Genomic DNA, 19,940 nt, shown 5'->3' on the forward strand with positions numbered 1-19,940 from the left:
AAACTAGGAACAGAAGGGAACTTCTTCAATATAATAAATGGTATTACAAAAACCTACAGGTAGGGCTTCCCTTGTGGCACAGCAGTTGAGAATCCACCTGCCAATGCAGGGGACATGGGTTCGATCCCTGGTCCGGGAAGATCCCACATGTCGTGGAACAACTAAGCCCGTGAGCCACAACTACTGAGCCTGCGTGCTGCAACTACTGAAGTCCGTGTGCCTAGAGCCTGTGCTCCACAACAAGAGAAGCCATCACAGTGAGAAGCCCATGAACTTCAACGAAGAGTAGCCCTGCTCGCCGTAACTAGAGAAAGCCTGCACACAGCAACGAAGACCCAATACAGCCAAAAATAAATAAATAAATAAAAGTAAAATAAAATAAAATAAAAAAACCTACAGGTAACATCACATCATAATTGTCAAAATATTTAATGTTTTATACCTAAGATCAAGAACAAGGTAAAAAACACCACTTTCACCAAACATTATAATAGAGATACTAGCCTTTGCGATAAGATGAAACCAGAGTAGGGAGGGTATGGGGGGAAGAAAGTATAGAACTTGGAAGAGTAAAAAGTAAAACTATCCTCATTTGTAGATAACATGAGAGTTTATATAAAACTCCTACGGAATCTACAAAACAACTAATAGCAAGATTACAGGATACAAGTTTAATATTAGAAAAAATGTATCAAGCAGCAAACTAACTAGAAAATGAAGTTTAAAAAATCCAATTTATGGAAATATATAAAAAATATAAAAGACAGGAATAAAATTAACAAAAGAATGCTTCACTGAAAACTACAGAGCACTGTTGAGAGAAATTAAACAAGACCTATTTAAACAGAGAGATATATACCATGTTCATTGGAAGACTCAGAATTATGAAGATACTCTTTCTTTCCAAATTTATCTATAGATTCAATGCAATTCCAATCAAAATTACACAAAGACTTTCTTAAAAAGTGACAAACTGATTATAAAATTTATATGGAAATGCAAATGACTGAGAATAGTGAAAGCAACCTAAAAAAAGAACAAAGTTGAAGGACTTACCTGACTTCAAAACTTACAACGCTAATAGAGAAACAAGATAGTGTGATAAGGTCTAGAAGACAGAAATAAAAGATTAATAGAACAGAATAAGGAATTCATATTGATTTTTATTATTAATGCATTCAATGAGGAAAGGAAAGTATTTTAAGCAATGATGCTCAACAACTAGATACTCATATTTTTAAAATGAACATTGACCCCTACCTCACCCTATATACTCAAAAATTAACTTGAGATGGATCATAAATCTCAGTGTAAGAGCTAAAACTACAAACTTCTAGAAGTATAAACGAAAAAAATTGATAAACTGGTCTTTATAAAAATAAACGCTTCTTCTCTTCTAAAGATACCTTTAAGAAGATAAAAAGGCAAGCCACAGACTGGGATAAAATATTCACAATAGTTATATCTGACAAAAAACTTGTATCCAAATATAAAAAGAACACTTAAAATTCAGTGATAAGAAATTAAACAACCCGATAGAAAGTGGGCAAAAAATCTGAACAGATTCAGATACAAGAAGCTATAGGGTTGGCAAGTAAGTGTTGAGTAAAAAGCTGCTCAGGGGCTTCCCTGGTGGTGCAGTGGTTAAGAATCTGCCTGCCAATGTAGGGGACATGGGTTCGAGCCCTGGTCTGGGAAGATCCCACATGCCGCGGAGCAACTAAGCCCGTGAGGCACAACTACTGAGCCTGCAGGTCTAGAGCCTGTGCTCTGCAACAAGAGAAGCCACTACAGTGAGAAGCCCGCGCACCGCGATGAAGAGTAGCCCCCGCTCGCCGCAACTAGAGAAAGCCCGCGCACAGAAACGAAAACCCAACACAGCCAAAAATAAATAAATAAATTAATTACTTAAAAAAAAAAGCTGCTCAGAATCATTGGTCATCAGATCAATGCAAATTTAAGCCACAATGAGATATCATTACCTTCTCATAACAATGACTAAAACTAAAGACACTGACAACACCAAAGATTGAATAAGGATATGGAGAAACTAGAACTTTTACACTCTTAAGGGGAACATAAAACAGTACAACTACTTTGGAAAACTGGCAGTTTCTTAGAAAGTTCCCCACCATAACCACCCAGCTACTCTACTACTAGGTATTTATCTGAGAGGAACAAAAACGTATAGCCATGCAGATCTGTACATAGATGTTCACAGCAGCTTTGTTCACAATAGCCCCAAGCTGTAAATAATCCAAATGTCTACCATTTCATGAAGGAACAAAATATGTACTTATATATAATAGAATACCACTCGGCAATAAAAAAGAAAAACTACTGATACACTCAATAACATGCACAAGTCTCAAAATCATTGTGCTGAGTTAAAGAGACCAGACATTGAAAAATACATGCTATAAATTCCATTTATATAAGATACTTAAAAATTCAATCTAATCTATACAAAAAGCAGACAAGTGGTTGTTTGGAGCCTAGGGTAGAGGGAAAGATGGATTGCCAAGGAGCAAAAGGAACCTTTTAGGTTGACTGAAATGTTCTATTACATCTGGATTGCGGAGGTCGCTTCACAGGTTCACATATAGTAAATTAGCTGAATTGTACACTTTAAGTTGATGCAGTTTATTGTGTGTAAATTATAACTAAATAAAGTTGTTTAAACTTGCATTTGTTAGGTTCTCAGTGTTATACATCAGTAAACTTAAGGGCATTAGAGATGTTTTCAGATCTTCTCTATCTAAAAAGATTATCTTCTTGGACTCTCTCTCCTTCTTTTTTTTAAATTACCTTATATTTATGTTTAGAGTTCCAAACAGAACGTTAAAACTCATGGAGTCCATACCATATATCTTATACAGGTGTCTCATAAAATGCTTGGGTAAATGTTAGCAGATATAATGAAAAAAAGGATTTTCTTGTTAAAATAAGTTAGGGAAACACTGGGTAGAAACAAAATTAAACAGGTTTCTACATGCAGGAATTTTTGGAGCCAATACTAATGGGTATGAAAAATCTCCAAGAGAGAACTGCAGTAGCAGATAGAAATTCTATCCCACATTCTAATCACAGAACATCTCAAAAGCTAACATTACATTTCCACTTTGAAAAATGCTGCTGTATACTTTTTGCACATATCACAATACCTAGAACATGCTGAGTGTTTATCAAATATCTATTAATTCTTAAGTCATGTACAAATTAGCCAGCAAAAAGTCAATTAACAAATGCATAGTAAATACAGTGCCTTTGTTTAAAAATGAATGCTTTAATTATTTTCAGACTATTCCCCACACCTAACATTAGTTCATTAGGTAGAAATGATGCAAGATCATCTTCCTTGAAATGTACTTTATCATAGAATTCAAAACTGCATTTCAATCATGGGGATCACTTCTTCCCTACCCAAAACAAATAAATACAGGATTTAGGAAATTAGGATGATACCAGTAAACATATTTTTTCAAATTATTAAAAATATTATCTAAGATGAATAACATTAATTATTTATATAGCTCTTAAGAATCTATAAAGCAATTTTCACATAGTGTATTTCATTTAATATGACTCTAAATTCTGTGAATTAGATATACCCCCGTTAAGAAAAAGAAAATGAGGCCCAAGATCATGCAATGAATGACAGAAATTGAACTGAAATCAGGAGGTCTTTGAATATTGAATCATACCTTTTTTACTTTACTATCTTTCCAGTACAATATGATACTCAGTATCAATGGACAAAGAAAAAAAATTCTTGTTCTGAAATATGACACAGGTAACACAATAAATTTAAATATTTCTTTCATCAAAAAAATTATTACACAGCTACTCTGTGCCAGGCTCTGTTTTAGCTGCTGGGGATACAGCTGCGAATGGCTTGATTAGTTTTTTAAAGTTGAGGTTATCCTTTTCACCTTTCTGGGAAAACTAGTCATTCTAGGCTATTTTAAAATTTCCTTTCTAATAGCTGCAAGAACAACACAGCAAAGGATATAGAGCGCACACATCATCTAAGTCACTGGAACAACACTCAGCATGCATCTGTGCCCCCCCCCCCCGCCCCCCCAAGTTGTAGCTGTCCCCGGGCAATGCAGGTTGAGGACACTTGAACGATTATAACCTTGTCTGGGCCATCAGCCAGCTAGGCTTTTTCTGGCTTGATCTTGTCAGTGAAAGTTAGCTTAAAAAAAGGTAGGAAAGAGCTTTCCTTCCTGTAAAATCCTGAATGAGTTAACACCCTTCCTAGAATTTCTTTAAAGATACTGTTCTGCAATATTAGGGTGAAAGAATGTATTCTGAATGATGGCATGTTCTGATATTTTAAAATCACCATATGACAATTCTAATGAAGAAACAAGCCCAGGCTTCCTAATACCCTGAACGCTTCTGGCCGCAAGGTCATAGACACTGCAGTCTTACATTAACTCTATTTTAAAAACTGTCGGGCAAACTGCCTTTTCAAGAGGACCTATTCAAGACCTTGGGGAAGTCTCTATACCTCTCACAGCCTCAGTTTCCTCATGTGTGAAAATGATGGTGGTTCTTTAATCAGAGAGGCCTATATACTTCTGACAAGAATTTCCCTCAAAATATACAAGATGAGAAAACATCCCCACACAATTCTGCAAATAATTCCATTGAGTTCAAGTGAAATCTGCTTGCGCACCTCACAGTAAGAATTACTGTATTAGGTGACCTTTTAAATGGGCCTTCTAGACCCAATTCCATATATTATCTTACTCAAGGCAATGCCTGATTACATTATATGATCTTTACTGAAAATGTGTTATTACAATTTTAGTAGTTACACTACTTAAACTAATACTACTACCTTTTCTTCGTCTGACCTTTACAAAATGAACTCAGTTCATTTTGTAAAGGTCACAGTTAAAGGGCTACCTTTACCACAGTTAAAGGGCTACCTTTTCTTTTTTTATAAATTCTGAAGTTCAACATTTGTAATTTTATATTCTATCAATGTCCTAATCTAATTAGCAGAGAAATACTTGTTCATACCAAAGCATTAAAACAGACACTTTGAAGAATCAGGTTCCATTGGCTCTCATTCATTTAAAATGATCAACAAGGCTTTTAGAAGGATTATGGGAAATGATGTATGTAGATCATCTAGCCCTGTGTCTGGCATAGGTTGCTGTTCAGAAAACATAATTTTCCTACCCCCTTTAAAAGAAATAAATAAAATGATCAACAAGGGTGTGTATGTGAGTGCAGGAAACGTCTTTCTTCTATAAAGAAAAGCAGCACTGAGCCTTTACATTTTACTCTAATGAAAACATATCAATATATCATGATTCATGGAGAAAACAGTTCCAGAAACTAGGGAGAGAGGTGGGTCCTTGGTAACAGCTCTGATTTATTTCAAAGAAACCCTGGACTTTAGGTATCTCTCTCACTCTAAATTCAACTGATTAATAGGTGTGGTTAATTCTACCTCTTAAATCTCTCTTGAAACTGTTACTTCTACTCTGTCTTCTTTATTATATATTTGTTTGTTTCCTGTCTGTCTTTCCCAGTAGATTGTAGGCAGTATGTAATGGCAGGTATCATACTTTTTTATTCAACAATGTCAACTCAGCAATAGCACATTCAAGGCACTCAATACATGTTTACTCAATAAAGTCGTGCCAACATAATCTCTTGTCTAGAATACCATAACTACCCTGCTAGTTGTTTTTCCTGCCTGCAGTCTTACTCTTTCCTTCTTCTCCCTCTCTATCTACATCACTACTAAACTGATCACTGTAACTGCAATTACTGTAACTTCCTATTTTCTAACCATTTAAGGGCACCTCAAGGGAAAAAGTCAAATTCAAGTATAATATTTCAAGCTTCTGTAATTTTGGTGTAACTCTCCCAACTCATCTGCAGCCACTTTTCCTTTTTCACCCTGTGGCTCTAAGGACTCTAAACACTTACAGTTAGCCGAACTCCATGCTGCTTTCTGCATCCTTGCTCTCACACATAATTCTCTCTCTGCTCTGAATGCTTTTATCTCATAGCCTATCAGGTAAGCTTCGCCTCTTGTTCAAGTTTCAGCTTAAAAGTCTTCTCTTTTATACAATGTTCTATAACTCTCCTGAGTACTATATAACTTGTAATTTGGCATACAGGTTAAAAGTGAGGGCAAAATTGAAAAATTTAAAGAAGACACAAATAAATGGAAAGACATCTATGTTCAAAGATTGAAAGATTTAATTTTGTTAAGATGTCAAAACCATACAAATCAATCCACAGATTCAAATGTGAAAATAGCATTTTTTGTAGAGTTAGAAGACTAAAATTCATAACGAATTTCAAGGGACCCCGAATGGCCAAAACAATCTTGTTATAGAAGAACACAAGTTGGAGGACTCACACATCCAAATTTCAAAACTTCCTAAAAACCTACATCAATCAAGACACTGTGTTACTTATCCAAGGAGAGTTACATAAACCTATCGAACAGAATGGAGAGCCCCTTATAAAGCCCTCACTAATGTGGTCATATGATTTTTGAAAAGGATACACAGACCAGTCATTGAAGAAAGGACTGTCTTTTCAGCAAATCTTATTGAGGAAACTGGATATCCACATGGAAAATAATGAAGGTGGATCCTTACCTTACATTTTATTAAAAAAATGATTAAGTTGGATCAAAGACCTAATCATAAGAGCTAAAACAGTTAAACTATTAAAAAATACAGGAAAGCCTTCATGACCTTGGATTTAGAAATAATTTCTTTGATATGACACCAAATGTACAGGCAACAAAAGAAAAACAGATAAACTGAAATAAATAAATATTTTTTTAAGGTGCACCAAAGACACCATCAAATCATATATCTGATAAGGGGTTAATATCCAAATATATAAATGACTCCTACATCTCAACAATGAAACAATCAGATTTTTTAAATGCCCAAAAGACATGAATTTTCCAAAGATGTATCGGTGGCTAATAATCGCATGAAAATATTTTCAACATTACTAATCACTAAGGAGTTTCAAGTCAGAACCACAATGAGATACCATGTACATCCATTATCATTAAAACAAAACCACAGGAAATCACAAGTGTTAGGATATACAGAAAATCCTTGTGCACTGTTGGTTTGAATGTATTGTAAAATGGGCAGCCATTACGGAAACGATGTGGTGGTCGTGAAAAAAATTTTAAATTGACTTTTACACCTTTTGATTCAGCAATTCCACTTTGGAGTATATACCCAAAATAATTAAAAACAGGGACTCTAATAGATATTTGTACACCCATGTTCACAGTATCATTATTCACAATACACAAAAGGTGGAAGCAAACCAAGTAGGGGAATGGAAAATTATTGTTTAATGTGTATGGAGGTTTATTTAGGGGAAATGGAAAAAGATCTGTAGATGAAAAATATCTGCAGATGGATGGTGGTAGTAGTAGAGCAATGTGAATATATTTTATGCCACCTAACTGTGCGCTTTAAAATGACTAAATTGGTAAATTTTATGTTATGACTATTTTACCAAAATAAATTTTATAAATGTCAAAAAAAAAAAAAAGTGAGGGCAAAAGAATCAGCCTAACTGGGTTAAAATTCTAGCTCCATCATGTATTAGCTGTGTGTTTAGATAAATCATTTAAACCCCTTGGTACCTTAAAATCCTTAACAGTACTAGTTACTCAGAGGATGACCCTAGGAATTGAATGACATAATCTATATAAAGGGCTCAGCACAGTGCTTGGCACATGGCATGCATGCTTCAATTTAGATGCTATTATCACTGTTCCTGTTCCTGTATAATTATTCCAGTATTTGACTGTGCTCCTTGAATATAGGGAACGCCAGTTATCTTTGGATCCTAATACCTGGCACATGGTAGACATTAATGTTCTTTAAATGAATGAACGAATAGATGTTCTAAAACCACGAGGTTAGAATAACGGTAGACAAGTCAGGTTAAAATACAGATTCTTGATTTATATTTATATTTATATTTCAATGTTTAAACAGGATTACTATTTAACAAGTCTCTACTTGCCTCTTCCTGCTTCTTATCATAGTCTCTGAAATGCTCAATTCATAGCCCTTTCGTAATAGAGAAGGGAGAAGTTATAGAAATAGGCTTGCTCTCTTCAATAGGAATCTGATAAAGGAATCATTAAGAGAGGAGGCCCTAGAACATGCTTGTATTTATTAAATCTTTTCATGTTGCGGATACACATTATTCAGCCTAGAGAACATAGCTGACTTCTGGAAATGTTTTTTTAAATGTGGGATCCTAGCTCTGTGTGTGTGGGTGTGTTTATTTTTTATAAATTTATTTATTTATTTTTGGCTGCGCTGGGTCTTCGTTGCAGTGCGCAGGCTTTCTCTAGTTGCGGCGAGCAGGGGCTACTCTTTATTGCAGTGCGTGGGCTTCTCATTGCGGTAGCTTCTCTTGCTGTGGAGCACGGGCTCTAGGTGCACAGGCTTCAGTAGTTGTGGCGCACGGGCTTAGTTGCTCTGCGGCATGTGGGATCTTCCCGGGCCAGGGCTCGAACCCATGTTCCCTGCATTGGCAGGCGGATTCTTAACCACTACACCACCAGGGAAGCCCTGGAAATGTTTTTTGTGTTTTCTGATTTGCATTTCTCTAATAATTAGCCATGTTTAGCATCTCTTTATGTGCCTGTTGGCCATCTGTATGTCTTCTTTGGAAAAATGTCTATTCAGGTCTTCTGCCCATTTTCTGACTGGGTTGTTTTTTGATATTGAGCTGTGTAAGCTGTTTTTACGTTTTAGATATTAAGCCCCTGTCGGTCTCATCATTTGCAAATATTTTCTCCCATTCCATAGGTTGTCTTTCAATTTTGTTGAGGGTTTCCTTTGCTGTGCAAAAGCTTTTAAGTTTGATTAGGTCCCATTTGTTTATTTTTGCTTTTACTTCTTTTGCCTTGGGAGAATGATCTAAGAAAATATTGCTACGATTTATGTCAGAGAATGTTTTGCCTATGTTTTTCTAGGAATTTTACACGTCATGTCTTATATTTACTTCTTTAAACCATTTTGAGTTTATTTTGTATATGGTGTGAGGGAGTGTTAAAATTTCATTGATTTACATGTAGCTGTCCAGCTTTCCCAGAACCACTTGTTGAAGAGACTGTCTTTTCTCCACTGTACCTTCTTGCCTCCTTTGTCATAGATGAAGTGACTGTGGGTGTGTGGGTTTATTTCTGGGCTCTCTGTTCTGTTCCATTGATCCATATGCCTGCTTTTGTGCCAATGTCACGCTGTTTTTTTTTTTTTTGTTTTTGTTTTTTTTTGTCACGCTGTTTTGATTACTGTAGCTTTGCAGTATAATCTGAAGTCTGGAAGGGTTATGTCTCCAGGATTGCCTTGGCAATTAATTCTGGGTCTTTTGTGGTTCCATGTAAATTTTAGGGTCATTTGTTACAGTTCTGTGAAAAATGTCCCTATTTTGATAGGGATCACATTAAATCTGTAGATTGCTTTGGGTAATATGGCCATTTTAACAATATTAATCCTTCCAATCCAAGAGCATAGGATAGCTTTCATTTCTCTGAATCATCTTCAACTGCCTTTATCAATGTTTTATAGTTTTCAGCATATAGGTCTTTCACCTCCTTGGATAAGTTTATTACCAAGTATTTTATTTTATTTTTGACGTGATTTTAAATGGGATTATTTTTTTTTTTTTACTTTCTCTTTCCGATATTTCATTGCTAGTGTAAAGAAATGCAACAGATTTCTGTATGTTAACCTTGTATCCTGCTACCTTGCTGAATTTGTTTATCAGTTCTAATAGTTTTTGTGTGGAGACTTTAGGGTTCTCTACATAGAGTATCACATCATCTGCAAATAGTGAGAGTGTTACCTCTTCCCTTCCAATTTGGATACCTTTTATTTCTTCTTTCTTGTCAGACTGCTGTGGCTAGGGCTTCCAGTACTATGCTGCATAGAAGTGGAGAGTGGGCATCCTTGTCTAGTTCCTGAATTTAGCAGGAAGGCTTTCAGCTCTTCACCTTTGAGTATTATGTTGACTGTGGGTTTGTCAAAAATGGCTTTTATTATGTTGCAATATGTTCCCTCTATGCCTACTTTGGTAAGAATTTTTATTATGAATGGATGTTGAATTTTGTTAAATGCTTTTTCTGTGTCTATTGAGATGGTCATGTGGTTTTTGTCTTTCCTTTTGTTTATGTGGTGTATCACATTAACTGATTTTTGTATGTTGAATCATGCTTGTGACCCTGGACTGAAACCAACTTGATCATGGTGTATGATCCTTTTTATTACTGTTGGATTCTGTTTGTAAATATTTTGTGGAGGATTTTTGAATCTATAGTCATCAAAGATACTGGCCTGTTATTTTCCTTTTTTTAGTGTCTTTGTCTGGTTTTAGTATCAGGGTGATGGTGGCTTCACAGAATGAATTTGGGAGTGTTCCCTCCTCTTCAATTTTTGGAATAGTTTGAGAAGGATAAGTATAAATTCTTCTTCGTGTGTTTGGTAGAATTCCCCAGTGAAGTCGTCCAGTCCTTGACTTTAGTTTGCAAGGAGTTTTGTTTTGTCTTGTTGTTTTTTTTTTTTTTTTAATTATAGATTCTATCTCATTTCTAGTGATTGTTCTGTTCAAATTATCTGCTTCTTCTTGACTCAGTTCTGGCAGCCTGTATGTTTCTAGAAACTTGTCCATTTCTTCTAGGTTGTCCAATTTGCTGGTACAGAAATGTTTTATATCTTTGAATTTTGCTTTTATCTTTAAATTTATTTATTTCCAGTTTTATTGAGGAAAATTAACAAATATACTTGTATATATTTAAAGTGCACAATGTGATGATTTGATATACATTTACAGTGTGACATTATTATCAAGATCATATCCATCACCTCAAATTTAGTTAACTGTTTGTGTGTATGTGTGGTGAGAACAGTTAAGGTCTACTCTCAGCAAATTTCAAGTGTATAATACCATATTACTAACTTTAGTCACAATGCTGTTCATTAAATCCTCAAAACTTTCTTATAATTGAAAGTTTGTACCCTCTGACCAACATGTCCTCATACCCCCCACCTCCATTGCCCCTGGTAACCACCATTCTATTCTCCTTCTATGAAATCCGCTTTTTTTTTTTTTAAGATTCCACATATAAATGATACCACATGGTATTTGTTTTTGTCTGTCTGGCTTATTTCACTTTAGCTACTATCTTTTTAAGTCTTGAAATTCTTAATGTTTCAGGAACACTATTTCTTAACATCTTCTATGAAATTTCATAATCTTTAAAAGTATAATTAGACTGAAGGAAGAATAGCTTTAGAGACCAATAAAATAAGCAATATTTAGCAAAAACCATGCAAGCCCCTGCAAGGAACACTCTGCCTTATATTACTTGGTAATTAAGCTTTTAGGGCAATGAGAAAGTATATAAATTGTACTTAAGTTGGGGGAAATACCTGCTGAATAGAAATCAGAAAAGAGAAACAGATTTTACATAAAATCTGAATAACAAAATTTTAACTACCCATGTGATATTTTAAAAGTAACTTAAAAACACCAACTTGAGTTACTTTTTTGTGCACTCTGAGCAATACAAACTATGAGCAATACAAACAAGCATACGACTCGGACCTAATCTTTAAGAACTTACACTTTAAAAGTGGAGAAAGTCAACATACAAAGAATTAAATACAGTAAGCCTTAATCAATGGGCTAAGACAGTAGTAGAAAAGATGACAAAATGTTTAATAAGTGTTAATTAATAATTCAAGAATGAGTTGAGAATAAAATTGCAACTTGATGGATGCTGTGATACTGAAAGCCACTCATTTGATGAGATAAAACCAGCCATATTTACCTAATGCATATACAAAACATTTTAGAAAGGCAGAAAGAGTTGACAGGAATGTGTTAGATGTCAATTACACTTAAAATAAGCAATAGGTTCTAACCAATCTTCATAATTCCTTTCTTATAGCTTTTAGCTTAGTAAATCTTTTCATAAGAAATAATTTGAGATCTTTTAATTTTGTAGTATAACTAAGTAGTAATGATATATAGTTGTACTACACACGTCATACTTTAAATAAGTAACCCTTTTGAGATGGGTATATTTGAAACCATGGAGAATATAATCTATGCGGGAAAGAATCTTTCCAAAAAATCCAAGGAAATAAAAATTTTATTTGTATTTTTAAAACATAAAATCATTATTAGTGAAGTTATACTTATTACAACTGATTCAGATAATGGAAAGTGAGAAGTTCCAAGAGTCAAGATTAATTGATTTAAGACTTTGGAAGTGAGAAATTTCAAACTGCCTTAAAAAATCTAGAAACATTACCCTGATCCAAATGAGATGGGCCTTACATGGCAAGTAGGGGATATTTACCAGGTTGAGAAGGTGAGAAAGGCAGAGTAAATACTACGTCCAAAGAATTAAGGGTGCAGCAATGTATAAACCATTTCTGGGAAGGCAAAAGGTTTACTGTTGCACCTTTGCAACAGTTGCACCAGGAATGGATTACAGGTGTGCTAAGGATATTTCTTCCTTCAGCTCTCAGGAAGGCCAGGAGCCCAGAGAAGCCAGAGGCCCTAGGCAGTCAGACAGCAATTTTGTCTGGTTATTATTACCATGTGTGACATATCATGGAGAAGTTTGGGAAGCACTGGTGGAGGCTTCTTGGAAACATGGGACTATGAAGATAGATGAAGTAAAACAAACAAACAAACAAACAAGCAAACAAATACCCTCTACAGGTATGATATTATTACATATGGTGGGTAATGCCAAGGACTTTGGTCTTTATCTCATCATGGTCCATAGGAAATTGTGAAAGGTTTGTAATCACGTGAAGAAAGACAGGCTCAATTTTCTGTTTAAGGAAACAAATAATTCTGGCCGCAGTGTGGAGGCAGCACAGGAATGAAGTGCAGCTTCCAGTTAGGAAGAGAATACAATCTTGAGGTCTTACATTAGAACATAATAATAACAGAGGCAGTGAACCTGCAAAGCACAATTTAAGAGATATCTTTCAAGTAGAACTGCCCAAAGTTTTCAACTTATTATTAGACATTTCCCCCTTTTGACAATGCCTTCCTATTTTGCAAAGAAAGATAAAGCAGGATTTCTTTTATATAGATTTTTTTTGTATTCTGCAAAGAGAACAATACTTGCTAAATTAAAACCTGGATCCTATAATATGATACAACTTTTCAACTGCTGGAAATGCTTTTTAAACATTTCAATTCATATTGTAGCTATTTAAAATATTCAGTTACTCGTAGAGTTGAGGGAGTTTGAGATTATTCAGTTTGAGACTTCACAGAACAGTTCAATTCCACAAACATTTGTGAGTATCTACTATGTGCCAGGCACAGGGTTAGGTGCTAGGGTTACAACATTCTTCGTCCTTTGAAAAATAATTCTTCTAAAAAGGATTTCTGTATGACAACATCTGAGCATGCGTTTGTATTAAAACAAATAAATCAATCAGTCTGTAGGCTATCTGTCTAATGTTGGGCTTGCTCAGTTCTGTAGAAACCCGTAGCACCGTGCAAGAAAAGACTTGATGCATTTGACAGCAGGTGTTTAGGAAGAATGTACCATAGTAAATGGCAGTACTTGATGAGGAGCACAAAAGAGGGAGAAAATAGAACAAAAATAATTCAACACACACACACACACTTAAGTTCTTTTACTAGAATGATATATTCTTCACCCACTTCTTTTAAAGAGCCCTTTTACAAAGCTAAAACAGTATTTATGTAGAACGAATCCTAATTCTTCCTCTTGTAAAAAGTGAATCTGCGGGGCTTCCCTGGTGGCACAGTGGTTGAGAGTCTGCCTGCCAATGCAGGGGACATGGGTTCGTGCCCCGGTCCGGGAAGATCCCACATGCCGCAGAGCGGCTAGGCCCGTGAGCCATGGCCGCTGAGCTTGTGCGTCCGGAGCCTGTGCTCCGCAATGGGAAAGGCCACAACGGTAGAGGCCTGAGTACAGCAAAAAAAAAAAAAAAAAGTGAATCTGCTTTTTGATACACTACAGAGGAAAACTGAAAATAGTGCAATTAATCTCTCCAATATCTCTATAAAATTCACTCTTTTAAAAGTTCTCCATAAGGTTGAAAACTTCCTTACATGTAAACATCAATTTTTATAATATTTAAATATAAATAAACCCATAGGTTGTTAATGGAGAAAAGGGTGAGAGGTGATGGTCAGGGGAGAAATGATCTATCCCCTGCTTATTTTCCCAGAATCAGCTCCCATCATTTGACCCCTCTCTGCCCTTTGTTTTCTACCAATACTGAACTCCTTGTAGTTCCCTGAAAATAGCACATCCTTCACACCTCTGTACATGCTGATCTTTCTGAAAGTCCTACCCATCTCTATGCCATGTACTCCATGAAAATTCTGGTTCTTTCCTCAAATCACTTCTGCATACACAAAGGAATAGTCATTTTCTTTTCTATATTACTTCTGAACATTGGTTACATGTCTGTTGCATACATTATACTACAGTATTTGTTTACATGTTCTAATGCCCCCACTGGACTGGAAGGTATTCAAGGGACATGTATTTTTCCAAATTAAAAAAAAATCAGTTTGTCAAAATGTAAGGTGATCCACCTACAGATACCTACCAGATGCAGAAGCATGCATACAAGAAATATCAGGTGGTACAAACAAATTGCTGAGAATATTAATTTTCTGGATAGCTGGGGTATTTAACCCATTACACACAAACCATTTTTAAAAAGTTAAAATAGAAATCTGATATATACTATGTACAACAGATTATATGGTAAATGTAAATGAACTTTTTTCTTCTTGACTCAAAGTTTTCCCCCTCTCATGCACTGTTCCGTGCTAAAGGTAGCTGTCAAGGATAGAGATGCAGTATGACAGATTTATACAGTGTGACCTGAATGGGCACCACGGGATTGATGGGTACTGCAGAGCAGCACTACAGAGCTCTACACGTGGCCTCCCTGCTTGCATTTGCAAGGTTCATGATTGTTCTACAGTCGCTGAGCTGAACAGCAATGTTACTCTGCCTCTCACCCCAAAGAGAATGACTTTCTCTTTTGCACTCCTGCCAACACCCCAATTTTTTAAGGTACAAAATACAAACATCTATGAAGTTATTTCTTATCAATCCCACCATCTGAGAGTGCAGGACTGTTTTATCCTTTTCTTTGCCTTTTTTTTTTTAAACTCTTAGGTTGATCCTTAGCCCACTTCTGAGCTCTGTGACCGTCAGTACTGTATCTGCTTTATCTGCTTTGGCTGTTCAGTGTACCTTTCTTCTTCCTAGTACCTGATGCCTTTTTGTTTTGATATTATCTTTGATAATATATTCTACAAGGTTCCCTCCTCCCTCCCTCCCTCTCTCTCTCTCCTTCCTTCCTTCCTTCCTTGCTTCCTTCCTCCCTCCCGCCCTTCCCTCCTTCCTTCACAGAGTTTAAAATTCTGGCTCTATTACTTACTAACTGAATTTTAATACAGTAGTTTCAATCTTCATGTCAAATAACCCAAAGTACCTGAGAACACAGCCCAACAGTGGCTCAGTGAGGCAGGTGAAAAACCATGTACCTCTGTGGAGTTTGGCAAATCACAGCACATGGGCCAAATCTGTCCCACCACCTGTTTTTATAAACAAAGTTGCACTTTGAACACTGTCTCCCAGTATTCCTCTACTTATTCAGAAAGTATATACATACATCCCTGTATTAACATATTGTGTATATTATGTACACACACAAATGTACATTTAAAAAGTGCTTTAGGGCTTCCCTGGTGGCGCAGTTGTTGAGAATCTGCCTGTCAATGCAAGGGACACGGGTTCGAGCCCTGGTCTGGGAAGATCCCACATGCCGCGAAGCAACTGGGTCCGTGAGCCACAACTACTGAGTCTGCGCGTCTGGAGCCTGTGTTCTGCAACAAGAGAGGCCGCGACAGTGAGAGGCCTGCGCACCGCAATGAAGAGTGGCCCCCGCTTGCCACAACTAGAGAAAGCCCTCACACAGAAATGAAGACCCAACACAGCCAAAAATAAATAAATAAAATTTAAAAATGCTATATAAAATAATTATGAATATAAGTTTCTAATATTTTCTTCTCTCACCCTATTGGTGTGTATGTGCATCTTTAGAGATCGCAGTCCTAAACAAGAGGTAACGTATATCAAAGCTTACAGCTCTATCTCTGTATTTCAGAGAAACCAAACCCTATCTACCTGTTATAACAGGTATAATAGGCTATGGCTAAAAGACAATGAAGAGGCTGTTCCAGGATGAGGATGATGATAACAATAAATAATACCTGTACGTGGAAGTCATTGTATGCCTGACAGTTTTAAGCCCTTGGCATAAAATAACCTATTTAATCCTCACAACCCTATGAGTTACGTACTATTATTAACCCCCCTTTACAGATAACAAAACGGAGGTAGGGAGAGGTTAAGTAACTTGCCCAAAGTCACAAAGCTAGTAAGTATTAGAGCTGGGGGTAATATTGGTAGTCTCATTCTTGAGTTCACACTCAACCATTACACCAAAATACATCCCATGATTAAGTGGTAGACTTAGAAGAAGCATTCTAAGTATGCTTAACATGATAACGTTAATGAGCTCCTACTATATATTCACAACTGTGATAAATGCTTTACTATGGCAGTCTGTAAAATCCTCACAATAACACTCTGAAGGAGATATTCTTTTTTAACTTTTTTTTTTTTTTTCGGTACGCGGGCCTCTCACTGCTGTGGCCTCTCCCGTTGCGGAGCACAGGCTCCGGACGCGCAGGCTCAGCGGCCATGGCCCATGGGCCCAGCCGCTCCGTGGCACGCGGGATCCTCCCGGACCGGGGCACGAACCCTCGTGACCTGCATCGGCAGGCGGACTCCCAACCACTGCGCCACCAGGGAAGCCCAGTAGGAGATATTCTTATACCCAGTTTATAAGACAGAAAATGGTGGTTTGAAGAGGTTAAATAATTGCCAAAGGTCAGAGGAACATTATGTAATAAAGCTGGAATTTGAACTAAGGTTTAATTCCATACCCTCAGATCATGGTAACTAAACTATTATTCCATTATTCCACACTGCTATCCCAAGACAAATTTCTAGGCAATTAAAAATACTATTAAAGGGCTTCCCTGGTGGCGCAGTGGTTTAGAGTCCGCCTGGCGATGCAGGGGACACAGGTTCGTGCCCTGGTCCGGGAAGATCCCACATGCCGCGGAGCAGCTGGGCCCGTGAGCCATGGCTGCTGGGCCTACGCATCCGGAGCCTGTGCTCCACAACGGGAGAGGCCACAGCAGTGAGAGGCCCGCGTACCGCAAAAAAAAGAAAACAAAAAAACCCACAAGAATATTATTAAAGTTCTAGTAAAAATTTGGGGAAAAAATCATCTGTGAACCAAAACGAACAGGCCTTTGTTACTGGATTAAGCTAAAGTTTTCCTCTTTCTTTTCGTAAGAAGTGCTAAGCATCAGGAATGTAAGTTATGTGTGTGTATTTTCCCCTGTTTACGGTAGGAGCTTAGTAAAAGAACACCTTTAGAAAAGATAACAATTATATGTAATGAAATATAGAACCAGATTCTCCTGGCAATTAATCACCCAGTGCAAACCTATAGGCTGTTTCTGACAGATCCAAAAGCTCTGCCTGAATTGTTGGATAAGATGTGCCTGGGCTGGCTTATGAAAAGAAATTCTATGTTTAAAACCTTTGAAGGTATTTTAACATATATTTACATATACAGGCATACCTCAGAGATATTGCAGGTTCAGTTCCAGACCACTGCAATAAAGTGACTATTGCAATAAAGTGAGTCACACAAATTTTTTGGTTTCCTAGTGCATATTAAAATTGTAATAGCATTATGTCTAAAAAACCAATGTACATACCTTCATTTAAAAATACTTTACTGCTAAAAAAGGTTAATCAGCATCTGAGCCTTCAGCAAGTCACAATCTTTTGCTGGTGGAGGGTCCTACCTTGATGTTGATGCTGCTGACTGACCAGGGTGGATGTTGAAGGTGGGGCAGCTGTGGCAGTGTCTTAAGACAATGAAGTCTGCCACATCGATTGATTCTTTCACTGGAAAACTGTAGGGGTGCTATTTGCCCTAATTTCAATATTGTGCCTCAGGGAATGGAAAGCCCAAAGAGAGGGAGAGAGACAAGGAAAAAGCTGGTTGGTGGAGCAGTCAGAACACACACAACATTCATCAATTAAGTTCACCATCTTATATGGGTATAGTTTGTGGTGCCCCCAAAGAGTTACGATAGTAACATCAGAGATCACTGATCACAGGTTACCGTAACAAGTTTAATAATAATGAAAAAGCTTAAAATATTATGACAATTACCAAAATGTGACAAAGAGACCTGAAATGAGCAAATGTTGTTGGAAAAATGGTGCTGATAGACTTGCACGGTTGTAAACCTTCCATTTGTAAAAACTGCAATGTCTGCAAAGCACAAAAAAAGCAGAGCACAATAAAATGAGGTATGCCTGTGTGGATGCGTGTGTGCGCACACATACTGCAAATGGATTTTTGCAATATATGTGTGTGTGTGTGTATATACACACACACACACACACATATATGTATGTATATATTATGTGTATGTATGTATGTATTTGGCTCTTATATATGAAACTGCAGAACTCATTGTATTACTGAAAAATGTAGAGAGAAATGAAAGAGACCTTCCCTTCCGGCATCGGGGAGCTATCTATAATTTAACAGCGATATTTCCTGTTTTTAAGCAGTTGGGAAAGAATGATTTCCAACCCAAATACTTAGCTTGGCAAGATAGTGCTATGTTGATAGATGCTTTTATAACTACCTTTATTTTATCTTAAGTATCAATATGAAAGAGAGACAACTGGTTTTTTCTCTCAACCTTTTTTTTTTTTTTTTTTTTTTTTTTTAAGATTTGGGAGAATAGGAGACGAGAGGAAAGGGAAAGAAAATATTATTACCAGAACAGCTGGACAACAGAGGTTAGCACAGCTCTGACAGATGTGGCTGCATCATCTCAAATCTTACTCTGAAGGTGGGGGAGGGCAATGATTTCTTTGTATGAAAAAAAGAAAAAATGGAATTCTAGCCAAATATTACGAACTGTTAAAGAAGAGTTTGAAAGTTGCAACTAAAGTCCACCACATTCTCTAACAAAGCATTAAAAAAAAAAAAAAATCTTTCAGGCTTCCCTGGTGGCCCAGTGGTTGAGAGTCTGCCTGCCGATGCAGGGGACATGGGTTCGCGCCTCGGTCCGGGAAGATCCCACATGCCGCGGAGTGGCTGGGCCCGTGAGCCATGGCCGCTGAGCCTGCGCGTCCGGAGCCTGTGTTCCACAACGGGAGAGGCCACAACAGTGAGAGGCCTGCGTACCGCAAAAAAAAAAAAAAAAAAAAAAAACTCTTTCATGTAGGTTATGGATTAGAACTGCCTCAGGCATTAAAATTAATAGGACTGTGGATATAAAAGAACTCAAATAGACAATTCTGCTTTAGTAAGTAAATAAACAATAACTGAATTTTGTTTTTCATTACTTGACATGCTCCTTGATGTCAGTTCAGTATCTTCATTTGCTTTTTTTGGGTTAGTTTTGTCTTTTGTTCTAAGAAGAAAGATTTCCTTTAGAAATAGCAAGCAAAGTCCTTGCCTGATTTCAGTGTGATGGTAAGAACTGACATTTAGACTAGATGTTTAGACATTTTTACCTACTTTATCTAAGTTTCTATCAACTATTCTCCTTATATAGCAGCATTCCCTCCAAACCCCACCTCATCTTGCCAACACATGGCACTACAATTACCCCACTCTGGGATAACTTCAAGTTCTACTCTGTTTGCTTTTTTCCATCACGGTTTAAACATACTCAGATACCTCTGACCTATTAAAAACCCTTGT

At 36.8% G+C, this 19,940-nt stretch overlaps 1 protein-coding gene across 2 annotated transcripts in view; it reads right to left on the reverse strand.

Annotated features, from left to right (window-relative positions):
- Nucleotides 1–19,940, reverse strand: part of AFG2A (AFG2 AAA ATPase homolog A) — a 343,293-nt gene that overhangs the window by 69,998 nt on the left and 253,355 nt on the right. The window contains exon 15 of one of the 2 annotated variants that reach the window (XM_079919923.1): nucleotides 18,994–19,410. The exons of the other annotated variant lie outside the window; for it this stretch is intronic. Within the exon in view, the coding sequence (XP_079776049.1) occupies nucleotides 19,228–19,410 (183 nt within the window). The 3' untranslated portion in view covers nucleotides 18,994–19,227. Of the gene's footprint in view, nucleotides 1–18,993; nucleotides 19,411–19,940 lie in introns of those variants that run through there. 2 annotated transcript variants of the gene reach the window in all.

Source organism: Stenella coeruleoalba, assembly GCF_951394435.1.
Source record: "Stenella coeruleoalba genome assembly, chromosome: 4".
Lineage (NCBI taxonomy): Eukaryota > Metazoa > Chordata > Mammalia > Artiodactyla > Delphinidae > Stenella > Stenella coeruleoalba.